Below are 23,750 nucleotides of genomic sequence, written 5' to 3'. Positions count from 1 at the left end.
ACCTCTCTCCACCTGCTGGCCACACTGCTTTTGCTGCAGCCCAGGATGTGATTGGCCTTCTGGGCTGCAAGTGCACACTGTCCACCTTTTTGTCCACCAGCATCCCCAAGTCCTTTTCTGCAGGGCTGCTTTCTAAAACTTCATCCCCATGCCTGTACTGATAATGTGGTTCTGACACAGGTGCAGGACCCTGTACTTGATCTTAGGAATCTCACGAGGTTCACCTGGGTCCACCTCTCCAGTTTGTCCAGGTCCTTCTGGATGAATAAAGGAACTGGACACAGTGTGTAGTACTGGATTGAATTACATTTATCAAGTTTGTAAACACAAATACCAAAACACAAAACAGGGAAAAGTCTGAATGTAAAAATAAAGCAATAAAATAATATTTTAATAATCTGACTTATGTACTGTGATGAAAAATTTCTTATGGAAAGCAAAACAAATAGAATCAAACTTCTTGTGATTGTTTCTTGCTCTAGTCTGCTACTGGTACTGCTGAGCAGAACTGCAATTTAAGAAATTAAATCCATACCATTTCTATCTGTCAAGTTACCCTGACCTTGGAAATGGAGAAAAGAATTTTGTGAATGTTGATATTCTTTTCTCCAATATAAAATCTGGGGTTATTTTGCTAAAAATTATATTATCAAAGCCACAGTTGGCTTATCAGATGAACTGTGAGTTGTCATTAAACTGTTGCTGTGGTATCTGTGACTGTGCAGTTTTATAGCCATTTCTGCACATATAGCCATAGTTCTATAGCAATTTTGTTAAATACTATGGTGTGAAACAGCTCTTACTAATGACATGACTCTTATTTGAGTCCCTGAGGACTAATACTGTAGGACAGTGAAATTAAGCGTTTCAAGTCTCTCTTGAGATAGTCATGGCAGTAAGAGTCAAAGATTTTATTTTAATGGCTCCTAAAAAAAGACAAGAAATTAATGTAGCTAAAAGAAAATATTTGACAGTAAGTCCCATACACCAAATGATATGTCTGTGGGGATTAACCTGATGAAAGGAACTGACAATAACAATGAAAATATAAGAAAATGAGGTTTAGTGTTAAGAAACACATCGGATATTTTCCAGGGAATCTGGAGCTAAATCACCTGTTGTTCAGCATTTTAGGTCTGCTTGACTATTAACTGATTACTTATTTGTCAGACACTGATGTAAATGGGAACCTTATTGTCAAGTTTCTGTTTATCTTGGAAAAGTCTCAGCTACAAATCTCATGTTTAACAAACAGCAGAAGTCTTGCACAAATGACCACGTTTGTGGGAATGCTCTTCTGTCTTTTCTGTCTTTTGTACCTGATTAATATTTTCCTCTGAGAGCGAATGCCTGTGTGTTTATCGATATATATAATACAGAAAATCATGTTTGCCTTGGAACGTTTGGCTTGTGTGCTGCTTTTTTGTAGTAGTTTGCGATACTATCAATGAAAGCTTTGAACAAAACCTTTTCAGACCGAGATGCTATTCAAGAATTGGATACAAAAATTAAGGAGCAACGTAAAACAGCAGGACAGCAGGCTCTCTACCTTGCTGGATTATTTTTCTGGCATCTTGGTCGTGAAGACAAAGCCCGTGAATATGTTGATAGGATGATCAAAGTTTCTGGTGGTGGTAAAGAGGTAACTTTTTTTCTTATGTAAATAGTCATAGAATCATGTATGCTATGAAGCTAGATTTATTACATCAATGTTATTGGGAGGTTTTCTTAGCTATTTTGTTTTTCTTAATGTCATAAATTAACTTGACAGGGCTTAGTAGAATTCCAATAGTGAAGATTTTTATTTTTTTTCCCTGCTTAGTATTAATTTCCACTTAGCAAATGAGAGATCTGCCTTTACCATTGGCAGTAGTGTGCAGTTAAGCTAATTTTGCTACTTGGTACTGAGCATCATAATCCCTTGCAAAAAACTAAGCGTGATAGTTTCACTAGAGGGAGACATCTGTTTTGAGTGTGAAGACTCAAAAATATTCAGAGGGTCAGGGATTTTAATTTTCAGCAGTTGTTAAAGGCAAAATTTGCATAGGGTTTTACTGAATGTAATTTATTTTAAATTCTCTGTAAGTTTTGTATGTAGTGATGTCTTCTGCATTTATATACAGACATCAATGTTCACTAGAATCTTTAAAGAGGTTTGTGGAAACTTACCATGTTTGTGTTTCTTTTAAAGGAGATACCGCCTTGAATTCAAGGAGAGAAAAAACTTTTTTTTTTTTTTTCATACTCAAACATCCTCAAGGCAGAGCTGTTGTATAATTGTTCTCTTATGACAGCAGTATTAAACACAAATGTTTTTTCTGAGTTGTTCCTCTGTGTAGTTCAGTACATTGCTTGACTTAGAGTCTGCAGTTCTGTGTTTTATATGATGTTATGTGAGTTAGAAATTTACAACCATTCAAAAAATTAATTCTGAAATTACATTATAAATTTAAAGGCTTACCTTTTGAACTGTCACAGTTAATTAAAATCAGTAGTTAGTTTTAATTACTGGCTAATTTTTACTGAAGAAGAACTAAAAAGCATTACTAAGTTAATTTCTAAAAAGAAAATTTTTGCTTTTGAAATATTTTTCTGTTCTTTTCTTTTTTTTAAGATACTATTTGGGAATGTTGCTTAGCAGTTATTTAAATATGATATATAATTTTTATTCAAATAGTTGCTTTTTTTTTTTTTAATTTCACTTATGCCTATTCCTTTTCCTAATTTGACAGGAAAATGTCATGTGTACTTCAGACTTCCTGGGAGGTAGTTAAGCATGCTTAAATTTGACAAGATATGATTTGCTTAGTATACACAGTTTGTGTTGATAAGATAATTTATGTACTCCTTATGTAGAAGTAAAATACCTCCCATTTTAAAAAAATGCTTGACTGTATGAGTTTCAGATAGTTTCTGTTGCATAATCATGACCCTAATTGTTACCAATTAAAAAATACAGCCCTTCTACTAACCTTTGAGTTTTAAATATGTTTTTCCCTTCTTTAATTGTATATTACAGAAGATGTAGTGGTTCTCTGTAGTCTAAATTTTTGCTGTGATGGCAATTATGGTTTGGTTAAATAATCCAGCACTTTAAAAAAGGGCTTGACTTATTTAAGCTATCATTAAATGTCTGGAACACAAAACAGAAATAAAATTCATTAGGTACAAATAATAATTTCTTCAATGAAAAGACACATTTAAGTTCTTAAAAATTTTATTTACTGTTTTTTTATAATGCTGTTGGGAACTTGGGAAGTGTCAGATCTTTGCTCTTTGTACAAAGGATTTTCTTTTTAAACAGACAGCAGAAAACAAGTTTCTCCCCTTGATCAGCACCCCATACATTTCTCAGTGTCTGATATAAACAGAATCTTAAAATATTCTGCAGAAATGTTTGCAGAAAATATTCTTACTGTCTTATGTGATCACTTGTGGGAGTTTTCATCTATCTGCTGAGCATGTTAGACGCGTTAAGTGCAATTGCTGTTTGCTTTGTTTAATCCTGTAATTAAATACCCAATTTGATTAATGTTGGAATGAATTACTAAATATTTTAGGTTATGGTATAGACTGGTTAAAATTTAAAAAAATATTTAAAGTACTTTAAAATAGGTACTTTGTGTTACTTAATTTTTTGTGTTATTTTTAACGTATCGATGTATCTATTACATATTTTTTACTACGTATTTAGTGAAGTATTCCGATTTTTATTTTGTTTACAGGGGTTGATTTTGAAAGCATGGCTTGATGTCACCTGTGGGAAAGAAACTCACATTAAAAAAGCTGTGAAATACTTTGATGAAGCACTGCAGGAAGGCAATGATGTTTTTGCTCTGCTTGGTAAAGTAAGCTTACCTCTTGATTTTAACACTTCCTAAATATGTGGAGTGATTAGAGAGATGCTGAGAAGGTCTGTAAGTTAGCTTGTCCAAGGAATAGAAATACAGGTTAGCCATACTCTTTTTTTTTTTCTAGACTAGATTTTAGAAAAAATGAAATTTCAATTGATTTATGAAATTGTTTAAGGAATATAGAGCAGTTACACACAAATTGATTACTAGCACAATAAAAATACACTGACAGTTGTTTGCTCTGGTAGACAGCCCATTTAAAACAGTTTGTAGTGAATTTTAATGAGTAGCTGAGGTTTTTAAGACTTCTCACATTCTGTTTACTTTGACAAAGGGGCATGCCTGGGTTGCAGTAATGATAAAATGGTTTGGGTTGAAAGGAAACTTTGAAGGTCGTCTAGTTCAACCCCCCTGCACTAAGCAGGAACATCTTCAGACAGATGGCTGCTCAGGCCCCCATCCAACCTTACCTTCAGTGTTTCCAGGGATGGGGCTTCTGCTTCCTCTATGGTCAGCCTGTTCCAATGAGTGTTCCACTAACTTTGTCTGTTACCATATACATAAGTAAGAATTTCTGAGGTGTTTCTTTTGTATTGTTATTTTTCTGTGGTATAAAACATTGCTACAGTGGTATATCCCTTCACTAAATACAATTTCCCTCCTTTTTTCTTTATGAATTGGAGCTGATAACTATTTCTTTCTGCATGTATGTGTTTCTTTTAGTTAATGTAAAAATTACCTGCTTGTCATTTTTTTTTCTTGAAATAAAATTAGTAACCAGATGATATTTCAGGGTCCGTTAGACACCAATGTAAAAAAAGAAAGGTATAGGTTAAATACAGTAAGTCTAAGTGTACTTTAAGGTTCTGATTTTATTATGTACACAATAAAACCTTATTATTAAATGATTTTAAATGTGAGAAACAAGGTTTCCAATCACCTGCAAATGTAACAGTATGTGTGTTCTTTTCCTTTTTTCACAGGACATCTGTCCATATCACAGAATTTGCTGTGGGCCACAGCAAAAAAAATAGTTGTTAAATACTATAGTGTGATCATATATGTATATTGTTAAAACCTTAATTGTCGTTAGTCCATTTCAAGTGTTCATTTTGATTATATTTCATTAAGGGAGTGATATTAATTGTTTTATTTACACATTTTTCTGTTTCAGCATACACTGCTTGTTCATATCACATTGTTACTTATTAATGTAATATTTATTTAATATTCTAAAGCTAAATGCAGAAAAATGTTCAATGAAAATAATAAGAAAAGTTTGGGTGTGAGCAAAATGGTATTTGAACCAAACTTGAGTTCAGTTACCTATATATATATCAAATATAGTCACTGTAATTAGATTGTAGACAACTCAGCTGTCTCACTATGGCTTGAGAAATTCAATCTCAGAAACTACTGTTTGCACTGTTTCTTTTGCAAAAATCTGAAATGAAATAGCCTGCACACAGTCACCTAGAATATGGAAGTACATTTTAAGCATAAAAGTAAAACTATGGATATAAACCCTAACTTGATTTCTACTCAGATTAATTTATAACTGTGGTACTTGATATTTAGGAAGTGTTTTTGTATTTGGAGTACTCTATAGATTGCTTGGTAATTGAAAATCATTAATTCGTGAAAAATTGGCAGTGACAGTGTGTGGGTTTTTACATGGTACATCCCTCAGGGCTTGAAAAATATTTAGTCTAGGGGTTGTATTCAATATCTTAAAAATGTGAGATTCTTTGTACAAATCATTTGAAACCTAGTAAGACAGTTTTATTCTATGGCCGCATCTGTCTTTTTCTCCCTGGTAGCTGACTAGTAACTTGTAAATGCTGTTATTACATTTGTTATAGAGTACTTGCCAGGCTTCACACATGATCTTCTGCTATTTCATTGTTGCAGTATCACTGGTTGTGGATGATGCTGAAGAAAACGATGACTGAAGGATTTTTCACTGGCTTTTTTTCTTGGTTTCTATATGAAAGAACTTGTGAGTCTTCTCATCTGTATGAGTGAACAGGCTTTTGATGTGACTTCTTTTCCTTCCACTAGGCACAGTATTTTGAAGTCCGACAGAATTTTTCAGGAGCTCTGGAAACTGTGAACCAGATGATTGCAAACTTTCCAAACTTCATTCCTGCTTTCATAAAGAAAATGAAGCTGCAACTAGCATTGCAGGACTGGGAGCAGGCTGTTGAAACAGCACATAGGTTGAGTATGAAGTACACACCACTAATTGTGTTCTTGCCATGGTTACACTGAGGGAACACTTTGAAAGAAAAGCAGATACGTTTCCATTCATTTTTACTGAATTTGAATTAGTTACATCATTGATTTCTTTTTTTTTTTTTAACTAAACTAATTTTTTTATTATAACCCAGATTTACACTTCTATGCAACATCAATATGTTAATCCATTTTGAATGAAAGAGGAACATTTTTGAGATAGGCATGAAGTAACAAAGCTGTGCTTTCAATTGAGAGCTATGACTTAAACAACTGTGCTCTGCAAGTTATTTTATTGACTTTTTAGGTTAGAACATATGATTGAGCAAAGGTTTTGTTTTGGATCTTTGCATTCACCTTTTGTTTGGCTTTAGACTATTGCAGAAAGATGCCCTTAATTTGGAGGCTATAAGAATGGAGGCTCTGCATTATCTCTGCAGAGAAGGAAATATATCTGAGGTAAGTCTTTATTAGTAGACTTTTGGGCATAATACATCCTCCATAAGGACTGGATGCCATATGCACTGTCTTCTTTATGTCTTCTCCTCATATACTTTCGTCATGTGCTACACAACTTAATCTGCAGGAAGAAATAGTTTCTCCAGTTCTCATTCAAATGTCTGCTCTAGCTTATTGCTGGGGTGTGTTATGGATGCCATGGGAAGTTTTACCTCCTTCCTTCCAGAGAACAGGAATCATATCAAACAGAAATTTTCTCTGGACAGTTTATTGAATCAAAGCAATCTTTTATTGTTTAAAAGTTTGTATGATAAAATCTTATATTATTGGAAGCCTTCCAATAATTTCAAGTATTTAAATGGAAATAAGGGAAGTAATGAGGTTCCATAGTGATAAATTTTTGGAAGAACATCATAGTTATTTAACAACAGTCTGCAATGTTAGATTGTGTACGCAGTGCTTTGCTCAGCCTTTTTGACAATTATGGAGGCTTTTATTAACTCTAGGAATTCTCTTTAATTTCTACTCCAAAGATCCTTTTCTGCACAGCGATGTATGCATGTGTTTTCTATGTGTGGTGCTTGTACTGTTTCTTAGCAAGTTTCAAGATGATTTATCTAAATTGTCCTGAAAAATCATTAAATGTTTTAAAATATCTTTTTTGTTTGTTTGTTTTGCAAAACTGCTGATGTAATTTAAGTGGAGATTTTGCAAAAAAAGTAAATAGCTTTCATTGGGGTTTTTTTCCCCAATTTATAGAGGAAAAGATATTTTAGGTTGTTTTAACACATTTTTATTTATTATCAAGACCTGTTTAATCATAAGTTTAGTTATTATAAAATTTCATTCTTTCTTAAGAAAAATCATGGAGAGATTGATTAAGAAAAAATATGGAGAAACTGAAAAAATTACTGACTCCAATTCAGTAAAGCAGTCCAGGAATGAAAGTGGCTGGACATGGTAAAATGTAAACAGAAGATTCTGGAGTAAAATGTCACATAAGACCCATGTCTAGGAAAATATTTTTAGAAACACTGAGAGATTTAAACATGATTGAGATGTCTGCATCAAAAACCATATTTAAAACAACCTTGTACCTTTTTATTGTAACCCCATAAGCATCTGAAGTACTTTTGTGTGTTTTGAGAAACAATGATATTAAAGGTCTGAGAGCCTGGAAGTGCTTTTGTTTTGGTCACATCCCTCTGTATCACACTGAAGCTCACTGATGGTATTCCTCAGACTGTCTTGATTTATGGGACTTTTATGTCATATCAGATTTGGCTGAAGTCTTTAGTTTTTTTTTCGAGCATATATATGGGACACATATTTATTGTCAATTTACTATTCCAAAGTCTTTTTCTGGGAATACCAAAATAATTCTAACATCTAGCAATGAAAACTTACAAATTAAAATTTCAAGATATTATTGCACTGTAAAATATGTGATGAGTTTTTAGTGAAAACTGTTCAATTGTCCTAATGAGTTCATTCTGTTACTTATTATGTTACTTTTTCTTCAAGGCTTCAGCAAGACTGGGAGACCTAATTAAAGCACTGGACAAGTTAGAACCACGTAATGCACATCTCTTCTATAAAATGGCTTTAGCTTTCAGTAGAACAGTGAGTGTGCTTTTTTCCTTAATCAACATACAACTACTTATATATCCTGTGATTTTGTGGCGGTGTTGTTTTTAATTTTCTGGTAGGCAGATGTTAGATGTCTACTGAAAAGCAGATTTCAGACAACTGAAGTAGATTTCCTTGAGTAGCCTTTGGTAGCTACCTTTTTAAAGTTTTATATTAAATACGAATTACAATACTTTAACCCTTTCCTTCCAATAATGTTCTTACTGCTTGCTTTTAAAAGAAAAAGATGTTTCCAATGGCAATATTCAAGTGTCCACCAACCATGTTCTTAATATAGGAAAGTGACAAGGTTAATCACAGGTTTGAAACTGAAAGTTTCTTTAGTCTTTATGGAACTATTTTAAGGAAACATTCAAAGCAATGATAAATAATTCCTTATTGTATGGTAACATATATATATATTTGTATGCAACACACTTTACTGTCACAATTTTTATAGAATTACTACAGATTATATTAGTTTCACATGAGATATTGTTGTTTCACCTGCTCTAACAACATTCAGTGCGTTTTTCCAAGTAAATCTGAAAAATAAGTGAAGCTTGAATATTTAAAGATTATTCTTGACATTAGTGTGGCCGGAACCAGCTCATCCTTCAGCACACACAAACTTTAGTTGAAAGAGCATCTGAATTGGCACCTGATGATGCAGAATTTGCTACTGAACTTGGCTACCAAATGATTTTACAAGATAAAGTGAAAGAAGCTTTAAAATGGTACAAGACTGCTATGGCACTCGATGGAACAAGTGTTTCTGCGCTGGCTGGTAAGATCTTGTGCTGTCTTTTGTTTTATACTGGTCTTAAGACATAGATGATGCTTTTTTAATCAAGTTTTTCTACTACTGCTACTAGGAAAATCTAGAACTGCTAGAACCAGAGCCTTGGGCATTCATATTATGCTGTCTTCCTTGTAGCAACAGTTTTTTCCCCCAAAGAAAGGTCTTCCTTTTGAGAAATAAAATGTTTCTCTTTTAAAATTAAAAACTCATGAAGTAGTGGTAGGGACAAAAATGTGGTGGTACTTTTTTTTCCTGTAGCAACTAAAAATTGGACAACTCTCAGGCACCACAAAAATAAAAAATTCGAGAGCAGTTGGTAGATCAAAGAGTCCATGGCTAAATAAGTGTCTAAATTAGATTGAAAAACGTAATCAAGTCAAAATGTCTGATACTTTTGATTTATATGTATGTTCTTCGAAAAAATACCCCAATCAAAAGTCAAGTTTCTGCTTTGAAAATTGAGAGTAAATATGGCACTCTTGCTTCTCAGATAATTTTTTTTCCCTTTCTTTCTTTCTCTTTGTCTATGCCATTTCCCTTCTAATCTGAAACTACAGACAGTAGTAGACAGTATGAAAAATTTAGGGAGTAGGTTTGCATGTGTTGTTGGGGGTGTGTGTGGTGGTTTTTAATTTCAATTTGCTGGTTTTAGTTGTTCAGAAGCCATACTTTATGGTGCTTCTCACTAGTCTAGATCCAGTTGAAGTTCAAAATAGTAAAACTTTTAAACATAATGGATGAGATCTCTCCATGTGACTTTTTATAGCACTGCATATATTAATGTGTTGATTGTGTATCATCTGTCCTAGATATTTCCAAGTACATTAAATTTGCATTTCCATAGGATCTTGATCTATTCTTTCTTCAGGAAAGAAAAGGTTAATGCTGGAAAACAAAATATGTGCTTGGCTAGGAAGGTGAATCTGCAATAAATACGTTTAAATATGTTACAGGAATTATCCGTTGTCAGCTAATAGAAGGGCAATTAGAAGATGCAGAGCATCAGCTGGAGTTTCTTAACGGAATTTTGCAGTCCATTGGCACATCTGGGGTAGGAGGCATTTTCCTTCACTAAAACACTTTCCAATGGCAATCAGAATTGTAGTCTACTAGCTACTTCATTTTCTAGGTTTCAGTCATAGTATTCTGAATGGAGTACCTTAAATCTACATTTCAGTTTTTCTTCCTATCAGTCTAAGTTAATGTGTTGCCTAACTTTGTAACACAAGCCTATTGGCTTGCAGAGCAAGAACATGATTGCTGCAGGAAGAAAACTTATTTTCTCTGAAGATGAGTTTGAAATATAAGGGAGGGGGGGATATTTATTATTTTCAGGATTTTACTCTCATAAGAATTTAGAGCTTCTTGCACAAATCAAAGGAATGCATTGATATAATAATGATCAGTGTAATTTACAGTGAGAATACTAAATGTTGTACAGTATCTCTAAATACAAAGAAGAAATGGCTAATAATAATCATGTAGCATTAAATAAGTAACAGATGAATGTATCTGGAATGTTGGGGATGTTTTATTTATCTTTTTTTTCTGTAGGAATTATCTTTCTTGTATGCAGTCATAGCTATGAAAAAACATAAGAATCAAGAAGAAGTTATTGCCTTATTGAATAATGTTCTGGATACTCACTTCTCATCTTTGTGTGGATTACCTCTTGGTGTGGAGTATTTTGAAAAACTAAACCCTGATTTCTTGCTAGAAATTGTCAAGGAATATCTTAAATTTTGCCCAGCACAGGTAAGCAGCAGTTGATCATGTCTGTCTGAAAACGGGGATTATTCTTGGATTTAATTTTGTGATCAGTCATGAAGCAAAAAGATAGAAAATTGTCCTTCCTAAAATGTGAATTTATTTGAAGTCGAGCATGTGTTAAAATATTATATCACTACTTAATCAAAAGAACTATGAAAATACATCTTTTGTGAAGTGAGCAAGTTGCAGTAATGGCACCTGAGGAAACAGACTGTTTAATTCACTCTGTGTATGTGCATTTATACTTTTCTAATATCTATTTTGATCAGGAAACTAACAATACAGTGAGTAGAGCTATCACAATATGAAACTGGGATATTCACACTGATAATCCTATTCTTAAAATATTTTTCTCAGCTCAGTGTATCTTCTCAATATGCATATGTTGTTTCTTTATTTAAGTTTTTGTGTGTTGGCAAAGTTCAGTGGGATGATTTTTAGGTTGCCTTTTCCTTTCTTATATAGAACAGTTAGCAACTATCTAAAGTAACAGGAAAATGAACATTTCCATTTTTGATAATGGGCAACTAAAATGTGGTACATTATGCTAGCAATTAACATTAAAGTAGCTATTTGGAGTTTATTGCTAGCAGTTACGGATATGTTCTCTGGTGTAGAATAAGGATAGGAGGAACAGGACCAGAGCTTTTTCCTCTCATCCTTATTGTCATTAAGTTCACCTTTCTTGAAACGTACCAGTTCATGTTACCATTGTGTTAGATGAGTTGGCATGGTAATTCAGACTGTGTTGCCAAATGTTTATGGACTGACTCTTCAGCTTAGGTCAGGTCAGAAGTGTTTCATTGTCCTCAGTGTCCCTGAGGCTGTCTTCTGTTCCTGCTAATACCAAGAGGCTGTCTCCCTTAAATTTAAAATGTTTTTATATTTCTTCACAATGACAATTTTCACCTTTTGAGCTGAAGAAAATAATGATTCTTTACTATTGCTCATTTGAATTAAAAGTGAACCTCAGACTTAAAATGCAAGTCAAAAACTTGTCAACTAAAGTGTTGGCTTTTGTTTATTGTTTTTCACTCCTAGGCTGCAATTTCTGGTCAGTCTCCTACACCACTTCTCAAGCACTGTGCTTCTGTTCTTGAAACTGTGGTAAAAACTGTGCCAGGTCTTCAACAAGCAGTCTTTTTAATTGCAAAAGTGAAATACTTGTCAGGTAATTGTTACATGAATAGTTACCTGCCCACCTCTTCAGTTACTTTAGTATAAAAAGTTAATTTCACACTTTTAAATCATAATGAATATTATGATTCACTGCATTACTGCTAAAGTAAGAACATTTGCACTGTCTTTTTTCTTGATTTCTGCATATTTTAATTGTACAAACACGTAAATATAGTATTTGTTTATCGCTTCCAAAAAAGATTACCTATTGAATGAATTAGAGATGGAAAAATTCTTACCTTTGACCTTTCTGTTTTAATTTCGTAGCCACATAATACTGTGTATATGAGTTTTTTAATGCTCACACTTACAGAAAAAAAATTGAATTGATGATGAATAATTAAGGAATGCTTTATATTTAACCTCTGTATTCCATAGCAACTACTTTTTCATTTTCCCTTTTTTAACTTCCTAGGGGATATTGAAGCAGCCCATAGTAATCTACATTACTGTCTTGAAAGGAATCCTTCTTATGCAGATGCACATTTACTGATGGCCCAGGTTTATTTGGCTCAGAACAATACTAAACTATGTTCTCAATCCTTGGAGCTTTGTCTGAGCTACAATTTTGAGGTGAGTTTGACAAAAGAATGAAACCATTTTTTTGAGTCAATTATCTGAATTTGTATGCTTTTATATATAGTAATTTGTAAACAGAACGTTTTATGATTCTTCCACTACAAGTTCAATATTTAAATGTTTTATATGAACAGGGTATCTGAACAGTTAGGAAATAAATGCCCATAAAGACAAAACTAATACCTCATTACAACATACTGAAATAATTTTGAAATACGAAAGAAAGGAATGATAGCTTTTTCTCAAATCCTTACATAAAAATTGAAAACTTGTTATATAAACAGAATTTGTAATTCCATACTAATCTTCCAGCAGCCATTAAAAGCCAACATAGAAAGATTTAGGAATGATCCAATGGTATTTCTGGACTTCGCCCACAGATGTACTAATTGGTAATGAGCACATGCACAGAGGCAGGAGGGGATAAGGAAGGGGTCTGTAGGTACCTTGTGACAATTTTAGCACCTGTAGGTTTTGAGAGGGGAGCCATCTGCTGTGTCGTCTTCCATTAACATCAGATCTTTGTACATCTGTCCATTCATTATCAAATTTGGTAAACTAAGCACTGTATTAAACACTGTTTTGTGTGGTCATCACCAGTTTTATTTCTTGCTGTGAATGTGGTCTACCTGGACTTCAGCAAGGCCTTTGACACCGTCTCCCACAGCATCCTCCTGAAAAAACTATCAGCCCGTGGCTTGGACAGGAGCACCCTGTGCTGGGTTAAGAACTGGCTGGAGGGCCGGGCCCAGAGAGTGGTGCTGAATGGGGCTGCATCCAGTTGGCAGCCGGTCACTAGTGGTGTCCCCCAAGGATCAGTGTTGGGCCCGGTTCTGTTCAATATCTTCATCGATGATTTAGATGAGGGGATTGAGTCCATCATCAGCAAATTCGCAGACGACACTAAGCTGGGGGGAAGTGTCGATCAGCTGGAAGGCAGGAGGGCTCTGCAGAGGGACCTGGACAGACTGGAGAGTTGGGCTGATTCCAATGGGATGAGGTTTAACACGGCCAAGTGCCGGGTCCTGCACTTTGGCCACAACAACCTCATGCAGCGCTACAGGCTGGGGACAGAATGGCTGGAGAGCAGCCAGACAGAAAGGGACCTGGGAGTCTGGATTGACAGGAAGCTGAACATGAGCCAGCAGTGTGCCCAGGTGGCCAAGAAAGCCAATGGCATCCTGGCCTGTATCTGGAACAGCGTCACCAGCAGGTCCAAGGAAGTGATTCTTCCCCTGTACTCAGCACTGGTGAGGCCACACCTCGAGTACTGTGTCCAGTTCTGGGCCCCCCAGTTCAGGAAGGATATCGCAGTCCTGGAGCAGGTCCAAAGGAGGGCAACCAGGCTGGTGAAGGGACTCGAGCACAGACCCTATGAGGAGAGGCTGAGAGAGCTGGGGCTGTTCAGCCTGGAGAAGAGGAGGCTCAGGGGAGACCTCATCACTGTCTACAACTACCTGAAAGGAGAGTGTAGCCAGATGGGGGTTGGTCTCTTTTCCCAGACAACTTTCAACAAGACAAGAGAGCATGGTCTTAAGTTGTGCCAGGGGAAATTTAGGTTAGATATTATAAAGAATTTCTTTACGGAGAGAGTGATCAGGCATTGGAATGGGCTGCCCAGGGAAGTAGTGGATTCTCCGTCCCTGGAGCTATTTAAAAAGAGACTGGATGTGGCACTCAGTGCCATGGTCTAGCAACCGCAACGGTGGTAAAAGGGTTGGACTTGATGATCTCTGAGGTCCCTTCCAACCCAGCCAATTCTATGATTCTATGGCATTTTTGATTTGTTGACATCAGTGAAACTTTATGTAAGATTAACACTGAGCTGGGAAAACTCTATGCAGCACTTACTTGTCTGTGTCATGTTAGGCCTTTTGACAGAGCTTAGCTGCAACACGAAACTACCATTTCCTTGCAGTCATGCTCCCATCTTGGTTGTGTCTTCCAAGTCATGCAAGGAAACTGAAGATTAAGTACGTAGTCTGCAGATGCTGAGGTGCTTGTGACTTTCGTAAACTATTAAATTTCATTGACATTTCCTTCTCATGTGAAGTGTGTCTTAAGAAAATGGAGCAATGGCAGACAGAATTTGTGACTAATGATTGCATACTTATTTTAATTATTAGCCTGTTGAAGTTGCATACAGCAGTGTGGAAGATGTTAAAAACCTCTTGAAATTCAGTTTGGTTTCAAATAATGCTGTAATGGATATTTTTTTCTACCAAAGTCTATTCTCTTTTTTTTAATTAAAAACTTATTTTCAAAGAGTATGCACATTAGTAATTTATAATATTTGTGTAAGCTACTGAAACAGGAATTGGGTATGTTTGGAAGAGGGGAGGAATGGAGGCCCAGTGTAAAAAAAATCTTCATTCAATGAGTTTGAATACTATGCATAAAGTGAAATCTGGAAATTCTGTATCTCATTGTATTTTTTTAGGTGAGAGAACATCCTGTTTATCACTTAATTAAGGCGCAGTCCCTGAAGAAGATGGGAGAACTATCAGAAGCTATTAAGACCTTACAAATGGCTAAGAATTTGCCTGCAATGAGAAAACCTACAGTTTCTTCAAAAACTAAAGGAAAAACAATTGAAATTGATGCAAGTGATCGTGTGTCTGTCATCCTAGAGCTAGTGGAAGCTCATTGTTTGAATGGAGAACTGGTAAGATGGTAAACTTGTTAAGGTGTAATACATACCTGAAAAAAATATCTCCCCAATAACAGAAGTGTCTATCTTCCTTGGTTCAGAATAGAAAACCATCACTTGTTTTACCCAGAGTGTTTGCTTGGTGTAATTTCCAAGATGCTAATATCTGCCTTGACAGCTTGAAGCTTAAGTTGTGCAGAGAAAAAAAAATGCTTGCTAGTGGTAAACTTTGAGACTGCAAAAGCCCTTTTAATTTTGAGGAGAAGACATTGCTGATGCTCATTTACTGGGAGAGTGTTCTGACAGCAAAACAGGAGAATGAAAGAAAAAGAAAAGAAAAATATTTTTAGATCATGTTGTTGTCTTTGTAGCAGCATTCTTAATGTCAGCTGTATCTTAATAAACATTAGGAGACTATGTATGTGTAAGAATGTAGGAGAAGCTATACAGCTGTGTAGTTGGAAGCCACCTGTGAACGTCATCCTGCTCAATTCAAGGACCTGTTAGAGCAAAGTGAGAAGGGCATTACCCAGTTGAATTTAACATCTCTTTGTATATATGCAGCACAAATATTATTTTTTCTACTAAAACATTTGATGATAGTTCATATCACATAAATTTTATTTAGAAAATAAAAAAAGAGATTTAAAATATATTAGCAAAAAAAAAATCAATTATTATGGTTTAAGTTTCTTAGTTGGTTTGTGTAATGCCCCCAGACTTTCATTTGTTTATGATGTCTTTATTTTTGGCTGTCAAACAGCAGGAAATACAGTAATTCTATTGGTTTTATTATTTGCAGCATGAAGCAGCTCTAATACTGCAAGGTGCCCTTAATGAATTTTCTGGATCTCCTGAGGAACTAAGAGTTGTGATTGCAGCTGCAGATCTGGCAGTTGCTCAAGGAGATATTGACCAAGCCTTGGCTCTGCTCCGAAATATTACACCTGAATTCCCTTACTTTGTACAAGCTAAAGAAAAAATGGCAGATATTTATCTTCAGTACAGGAAAGATAAGAAGTTATATGTTGGCTGCTATAGGTAAAAATCTAGGGTGTATATGTGTTTTTCTAGATGTTTAATGATAGCATGTTCTCATTTTTTACCCTTCCATTACATTAAGTCAGAAATATCTAGTGATATAATGAATTCATTAGACTTAGTGTTGTAATATTTAAAACAGTAATCAGAAGTCCTATTTTGGAAACATATCTCAAATTATTTTATTTTCAGAAATGAAAAAAATTAAAATCTGCTGAGGGTAAAAATAGGTGTGCCCTATTTGTTGTTTAGATAACAGTATCACATATTAAATATTGAGCAAGGTTCTTTCTTCTTTTCCCAGAGACCTAGCAGAAAAACTGCCAAGTGCTCATACTTCTCTTCTTCTAGGGGATGCCTACATGAATATTCAAGAGGTAAGTGGTTGCTTAGAGATGAATAGAATGATTGAGTCATTTGTAGACTTTGGCAAGTTGAGACAATGTAGCATGCTTATTGATTAGTAGTTGGCAAACAAAAGTGCTTTAGAATATAAAAACCTGTAATTACCTGCTGCAGGTAAGTTCAAAGAAAAAGCTGTTGAAAATGCATTTTTTCTAGTAACTGACTGGAGGAGAATCAGGGCAAGAATTTTATCTAGACAGCTCTTGACATATTAAGACTAACACAGATCTAAGGTGAGAGCTAAATTAAATTCAGAATGAAATTGGAGATGTTTAGAAATGTTCTGAAGCTTAGAGTAACGAAGTAACTTAGTTCTTATATTGAAAGTTGTATTTAAAAAATTTAAATTATTGACTTCCTATTCATTTTTCACATCCTTTGCTTTGTTAACTGGTAATGTTAATCAGTATTTGGAGAAAAATATAGTCAAGTGAGCACAGGAGTTTAAGGGGTATACATTTAAATTCATATTTTGAAATACTAGTTTGGGTTAGGGCATGCAAAACTAATAGTTTAGATTACCAGTTTCAGGATCTATAGGTGGTTAAAGGTTGTTTATTTATTAATGTCTGTGCATATTTTTCTCCTTAATGAAGAATTATAAAGCAAAATGGAATTTGATTAGATCTGCTATAACATGGCTAGAGGTTTGCATGAGTTGGTTAACTAGCAAAAAGAGTAGTCGAGAAATTTCAGTGTAATAAGAATCAGGTTAATTCAAACTCTTGTTTACCAAGTTCTCTCCATATTGTCTTTTATCACAGAAATGTAAAATTACATGGGCTTCACACTTCCTGCTGTTTCCTAGTCACTGTTCTTCTCTCAGAAGTATTGTAGAATATGAACCAGTAGCATGCAGCAGTCAGTCCTGGAGATGTTGCCACATTTTGTTTTCTTCATAAATTTTTTATCTTAATCCTTCTGTGCTTTTCTCTTGTATTGTTGAAGCCTGATGAAGCCATAGAAGTCTATGAGGAGGCCTTGAAGAAAAATCCAAAAGATCCAGCTTTATCAAGAAGAATTGGAAAAGCCCTAACCAAAATGCACAGCTATTCAAAGGTATTCTGCAAGAACTGTATCAGGCTAATTAGGTACCTTGCCCATTACTGTCAACATGTAGGCTTTGTGTGATTTTGTCCTCAGGCTAGGTAGAGGAAGCATTTCACTTGAAAGCATTAAGCAGGCCTTTTATCCTTAAAGCAAGTATGTAGATACCCTTCAAAATATCTGGTCAGTCAGGCTCCGTGGCCCTTGCGTAGGACAGGGAAGAGAAGACAGTATCTGGGGATAGCCAGAGAAGGAAGTAGGCAGGGCTGTAATGCTGGGGAATGGTGTGATTATCATGCTTCCATACAGGAATCTTCAACTTGGGTCTTTTTATGTCTTTACATCTCATTGGACCTTTTAATACAATGTTCTTAAATGGTCTCCATGTTGCCAAAAGGACTTACACGTTTTGTGCTTAGAGAATTCTTCTGCGTATATGCTGTGAAAGAAGCTGTAATTTTTCCTAATTTTTTTTTTTTTTGGAGGAAGTCAACACCTTCCGAAGCTGGCATGTATATTCTGTGCAAGTTACTTTACATGGATTGATAGACAAGTTTAAATTGCAGAGTAATTAGTGCCAACTCCTTGAGTTCCAGTATTTACTCTTTTTTTCTGGTAACTTCTATTGAAATAAGAGTAAATGGGTACAGAAAGTGGCTAGGAGACAAAATAAGAGAAAATGGCTTCGTGCTTTGTTTCAGTACCACTTCTATGAATACTTAGCACAGCCTTCCTCTGTACTCATGGAAGTTATTTCAAATAATGGTCTCTCTCTTGGACCTGGAAGAAGTTAGGGGGAAGGCCCCAAAGGTGATAAAGGGCTGAAGCTTCCCTTTGAGGACAAACTGAAAGAGTTGGTGTGGTTCAGCCTGGAGAAGAGAAGGCTCCAGGAAGATGTTTTAGCACCCTTTCAGTACTTAAAGGGGGCCAATAGGAAAGATGTGCTCCCATCGCCATTTCTTGTCAGGTTTTAGACTGATTGAATGTTCCAGTCTGAGTTTGTAAATTACCATCTTAGGTAAGCAATACTGCACAGTCTCTTTCAAGCAATCTAATAATATGATGACATCTTATCTGTTCAACATTGCATATTTATTACCATTGTGTCAGGAGATTGCCTAAGGGGAGACATGGTGTTAGCTCCATGCAGTAAACCCAAAGGTTCTTCCATCTTCTGGGTATGTCTATTTTATAGATTCCTTTTTATTTTTTTCTTCAGGGAGACAATTTATGACCAAGCAAGTTACTAAGCAGTGACTACACAATGACAAGGGAGGTCTGTTGCGTAGAAATCCGTCTATAGAATTTTTTTCTTATCGCATTGAATGCAGAACATTCAGTGTATTGTTCCAGGGAATATACAGGTTTTATATTTGTGAACTATCAACTGGCTCTTGCATGTATGTGATGGGATTTGTCATTTGCAGTTGCACTGTGTTCAGTTTGGATAGAAGGAAACCTTAAACTTCAAAGCACTAAAGTCTTTTTATCTTGAAAGTTTATAGATCCCCTTAAAAGTTCTGGCCAAATTGACAATTACACATTGGTGGATACTAATGTGAAGAATTGTGGTTTTCATGACTTGTAGTTTTTTTCTTTTTTTTTTTTGTGCTCTGCAGGTAGACTTTGGGAAAATACTTGTCCTTTACATACAGTAAAACAGAACTTGTATAATTCCAGTCAGACTGGAGTTATAAACTTTAGCAGCTAATGAAAAAGCAGTTTAATTGGCAGTGATTCTGTCAAGGAAAGAACATGACAATGTAGTTAGGCTGTGTAAATGCATGTTTATCAAAATGTCTCCAGCTATTAATTTATCTTTAATTTGGCATTACATTTTTAGAAGCCTGCAACTAAATATTCTCTTTCTAATACAGTATTTAATAGAAATTACTTAGTTACAAAAGAAGTTAATGAAGTAGAAAAAACTCTAAGCAACATGTCATTAAATACCAAAGTAGAAAGGTGGTTGTGTTTAAGATTTGTCTTTAAGTAATATTCAGATGTCTTGTTTCTTCCTTTTAGGCAATCAGTTACTACGAGACTGCACTGAGAAGCAGTCAACAGAATTTCCTTTGCTATGATTTGGCTGAGCTTTTAATGAAACTGAAGCATTATGAAAAAGCAGAAAATGTACTTCAGCAAGCTTTACATCATGAGCCTGGTAGGAATGTTATTAATACACAGCAAAACAGAGTTTCTACTGTTGTTTGTCCTTTTTGTATGAAAGAAATATATTAAGAAATAAACAAGTTCCATGTAAAATTTTTTAGAACTGTAAACTACAGGCAATGATTAAATGAGAAATGCACTCAGAAACAAACTTCAATTACATTTAAACGTGCTTTTGCCAGGACTTTTAAATTTTTAACATTTGTGATAGATGATATCAGTAAATACAATGACAGAGCTTCACACATGCAAGTTTCTTACTAATCTGTGATAACCAATGTTCTGAGTTGATCAAATATAGATGAGTCATTCCTGATGTTAGGAAGATTGTTTAGGTGGTAAATACTAATCAGTTTCCTTCAGAGCAAAGACATTGAACTGGTTAAAGACGTCTCTTAGGACCCTCTTTCACATATTCAGAATAAGCATTTACAAAGCTCTTGAGTTGTTTGGGGTTTTTTTTCTACTTTTTGTTAAAAGACTATTAAGTTTCAATGTTTAAGTGTAAGATATTGATCTCTCTACACTTAATTAAGTTAAACTTTTTGCAGTGGTTTAGTTATATTTGTTAACTTTTATGGCTATCTGAATACAGAGACAGTTACTATCAAGTCCTTATTACAAGTCCCTTCAGTGAGTTTTTCTTATGTGACTATTTTACTGGTCTTTCATACTGTGCAGAGGAGTGTTTGTTTTCTGCTTGTTTATTTCTTACTGAAAAACCCCTCTGATTTAATGTTAAATTCCCATCTTAAGTAAGCTTTTGAAGATCTGGCTAGATTAATAATCATGGTTAATAATCACTAAGCATGGCTGGCTAATAATAATTTTGAATATATACTGAAATATTTAGTTAAAGTAACTATTTTTTATTCGTGTCTGTTCCAGAGTCTAGCATAAGAAAGGTAGTTGGAGTTTGACTAGAAATTTCATCAAACAACCTGAAGCATTTTGAGTGTACAGCAGCATTCTTGAATCAATTTGGACATTTGTCATTGACTTTGAGGAGGATTTAGACGAAAATGTCAGGAGTGGCTGTATTTCCTGTCCTCTTAAATTAAAAACTTTCTTCTCATTTATAAGAATGCAAATAGATTAGTCAGTCAGTTTTTTTATTATTCTTTTTGCATTGTTTAATATGTTTGGCCTTAATTCTCATTTAGTAGATTGTAATGTTTACTAACAACATACAGTGTCATATCATAATCCCAAATACATAAAATGGAGCTGTGAAATTAGCTTAGGCTTTTGCCTGGACTATGTGGAGAGCTTTATCTTTCTTTGACTACTAGCTTCTGTTCTTGCAAGAATCATGTTTATTCAATGTAATTCTTACAGTTAATGAATTGTCTTCTCTGATGGAAGATGGAAGTTACCAGGTACTTCTGGCAAAAATTTACAGCAAAATGGGGAAGATTGATGAAGCCATTGTTTCATTACAACAGGTAATGGAAATGAAAAACCCTATGAAAGCTTTCAATGTCTCTTCTTTTATTCTCTTTTATCCCAGATTTTAACCGTAATATTTTTGTGAATGAGGAAAATGCATACATAGTAGGGATAAAGCACTGGTACAAATGCTAAAGAATGTAAGTGCTTAGAAATTCTAAGCTTTTGTGAGTGGGGGTAACTGAATTTTGCATCAGAATGCAAGCTTTTGATGGAAACTTGCATCCATACCATGTCTGTATCTGTGTGTGGAATGAAATTTTAGCATAGCAATTGAAAACAAAATTGGCTGTGGGGAATACCACTCATAAAACAATCTGGAGCAGCTTTCAATGTATACCAGTCATTTTGTTGTACTATTGATTATTTGAAATATCTGTTCATTCTGGAGTTGGAATTTTATCACTCAGACTGATGCTTGAAAGAACAAACTTGGAAGGATAGGGTAATTCACTTAGAAGATGCTTTCTAAGCACAAAGGTATTGAGCAAGAGTGTGTGTGCTCAGTGTGCTCTGTTCCAATAAAGCCTACTCCTGTAACAGAAAAGAAAGCCTTGGTAGCATTTTCTGACCAGCAAGAAAAGTAAATAATGTAGATTGGTTTCTGTGCTTAATGAAGGAGATAAGTACACACACCATCTGGGTTTTAGCCTTTGAAGTAAAAGCTCAAAAAAATTAGCCCTAGAAGCCTAATTTTAGGAAAAAGGCATGTAACATTTCTAGTGAGTATTTTGATGTAGGAAGGCAGCTTAGAGACTGCGGAAATTCTTAATGGAAACTCATGGATGTGATAATATTTTTAAAAGCAAAACTGTCGGGCTTGTGTGTGAAGGCACTGCTTTTCTCTCTTATAGTGAGGCTTTGTTCAGTGATGCCCTACACCAGCATTTTTTATTATTACAACTCAGCTAGTAATTATAATTTGGCACATAACAATTTTAATTGGGAAAGAGGTTTGTTGTAAATAATGGAAGGCACAGAAATATGCTGGAAATTTAAACCAACAAAAATGTCATATTTATTCAAATTACTATATTTGACCTAAATATTCTTTAGATGGAGTATTAAATAAGTTTGTTCATACCACTTTTTTCTTCCAGTACACCAATAAACTGGATGCCTCCCTGGCTTTTTGCTTAAATGTCCTGTCCCTTATGTTTCACAAAATACTGTATGTATTGATATCTCAAAATTATATTCTATAAAGTGTAAGTTGGAATCATCAAATCATAAAATGGCTAGAGTTGGAAGGGACCTTAAAGTCCATCTAGTTCCAACCCCCCTGCATGGGCAGGGACACCTTCCAGTAGAGCAGGTTGCTCAAGGCCCCATCCAGCCTGGCCTTGAACATTTCCAGGGAGGAGGCAGCCACAACTTCCTTGGGCAACTTATTCCAGTGCCTCACTACGGAAGTTGTGGTGATTATGCCTTATTTTATTGGCATTCAGTTGTCATATGGAGTATTGTAGAAAAAGTGTATTGGGATTCCATCTTCTTGAAAGTGTTGTATACTTGGTTGCTTTTAAACATGTTTTTAATGTGAATTTTGAGGAAGCAAAGCAGTTTGAGACATTGTTGAGGGAGAGATATTGGATTTGTTTGGATTGATTTTTTTAAATGTTGTTGTAGGAGAGATATTTGCCTGCTTTTATTATCTTCATCCAAAAATACATAGTGTGCTTAAAGAACCTTTTAAAATTTAATTATGTTATTCTGAAGTACATAAAATAAAATTAATGCCTTTGAAAATTTGTGGTTGTTCTCTCCTCACACTAGGCTCGGGAATTACAAGCCAGAGTGCTTAAACGTGCTCAAATAGAACAGCCAGATGCAGTTCCTGCACAGAAACAGTTAGCAGCTGAAATTTGTACCGAGATTGCAAAACATTCTACATCCCAGAGAAACTATGAAAAAGCAATTAAATTTTACAAAGAAGCTCTTGTTCACTGTGACACCAATAAGAAGGTCAGTTCCCCCTCTAACTATTCTTCTTTGGTTTTCTATTCGATTTGATAATAGCAATACATTTTTCGAATATCCACAGTGTAGTTTATTTGCAGCTATTTCTGCTCTACAATATACACAGAGCTTTGAATTTGCTTCCCTTAATTGCTAATCATGGTAAAATACTTGTGTACTGCTTTTGTCTCTTGATTCAAGTCTCTTGCCTTGATACAAGATTCTCTTGTAAACTCCTGATTCAAGTGGTGGTCTGCACTCACTCTGGGTTTTCCATTGGATCATAGAGTGAGCCTGCTTGGGGCTGTATTGCCAGCTGAGGATGTGTCAGGCACAGCTTGGTAACAGTGCAAATGGAAATGGAAACAATCTTGCTTGTTGCCTGTCCTCTGGAATGAAGCTTCAGTGACTGCAGTCTATTCAGACAATTTTTGTGTCTGTTTTATCTGTTCTAGCAGTTTTAGGGTTTTATCTGAACTTGGTAGTATTCTGATTTTAGCCATAAGATGTTGATGTTGTT

General features: G+C 35.0%; 1 protein-coding gene across 1 annotated transcript in view; it reads left to right on the top strand.

Moving 5' to 3' along the window:
• TTC21B (tetratricopeptide repeat domain 21B) overlaps positions 1–23,750 on the top strand; it is a 38,779-nt gene that overhangs the window by 2,132 nt on the left and 12,897 nt on the right. The window contains exons 4-20 of the mRNA XM_030454142.1: positions 1,476–1,642; positions 3,726–3,848; positions 5,916–6,073; positions 6,464–6,548; positions 8,073–8,171; positions 8,772–8,964; positions 9,933–10,030; positions 10,534–10,734; positions 11,791–11,920; positions 12,344–12,501; positions 14,948–15,172; positions 15,960–16,198; positions 16,503–16,575; positions 17,552–17,662; positions 19,676–19,814; positions 21,161–21,267; positions 23,048–23,236. Of these exons, the coding sequence (XP_030310002.1) occupies positions 1,476–1,642; positions 3,726–3,848; positions 5,916–6,073; positions 6,464–6,548; positions 8,073–8,171; positions 8,772–8,964; positions 9,933–10,030; positions 10,534–10,734; positions 11,791–11,920; positions 12,344–12,501; positions 14,948–15,172; positions 15,960–16,198; positions 16,503–16,575; positions 17,552–17,662; positions 19,676–19,814; positions 21,161–21,267; positions 23,048–23,236 (2,495 nt within the window). The remainder of the gene's footprint in view (positions 1–1,475; positions 1,643–3,725; positions 3,849–5,915; positions 6,074–6,463; positions 6,549–8,072; positions 8,172–8,771; positions 8,965–9,932; positions 10,031–10,533; positions 10,735–11,790; positions 11,921–12,343; positions 12,502–14,947; positions 15,173–15,959; positions 16,199–16,502; positions 16,576–17,551; positions 17,663–19,675; positions 19,815–21,160; positions 21,268–23,047; positions 23,237–23,750) is intronic.

The sequence above is a fragment of the Calypte anna genome, chromosome 7 (assembly GCF_003957555.1).
Source record: "Calypte anna isolate BGI_N300 chromosome 7, bCalAnn1_v1.p, whole genome shotgun sequence".
In the NCBI taxonomy this organism is placed as follows: Eukaryota; Metazoa; Chordata; class Aves; order Apodiformes; family Trochilidae; genus Calypte; species Calypte anna.
Note: the sequence above shows the minus strand (reverse complement) of the source record. Positions and strands in the feature narration are given on the sequence as shown.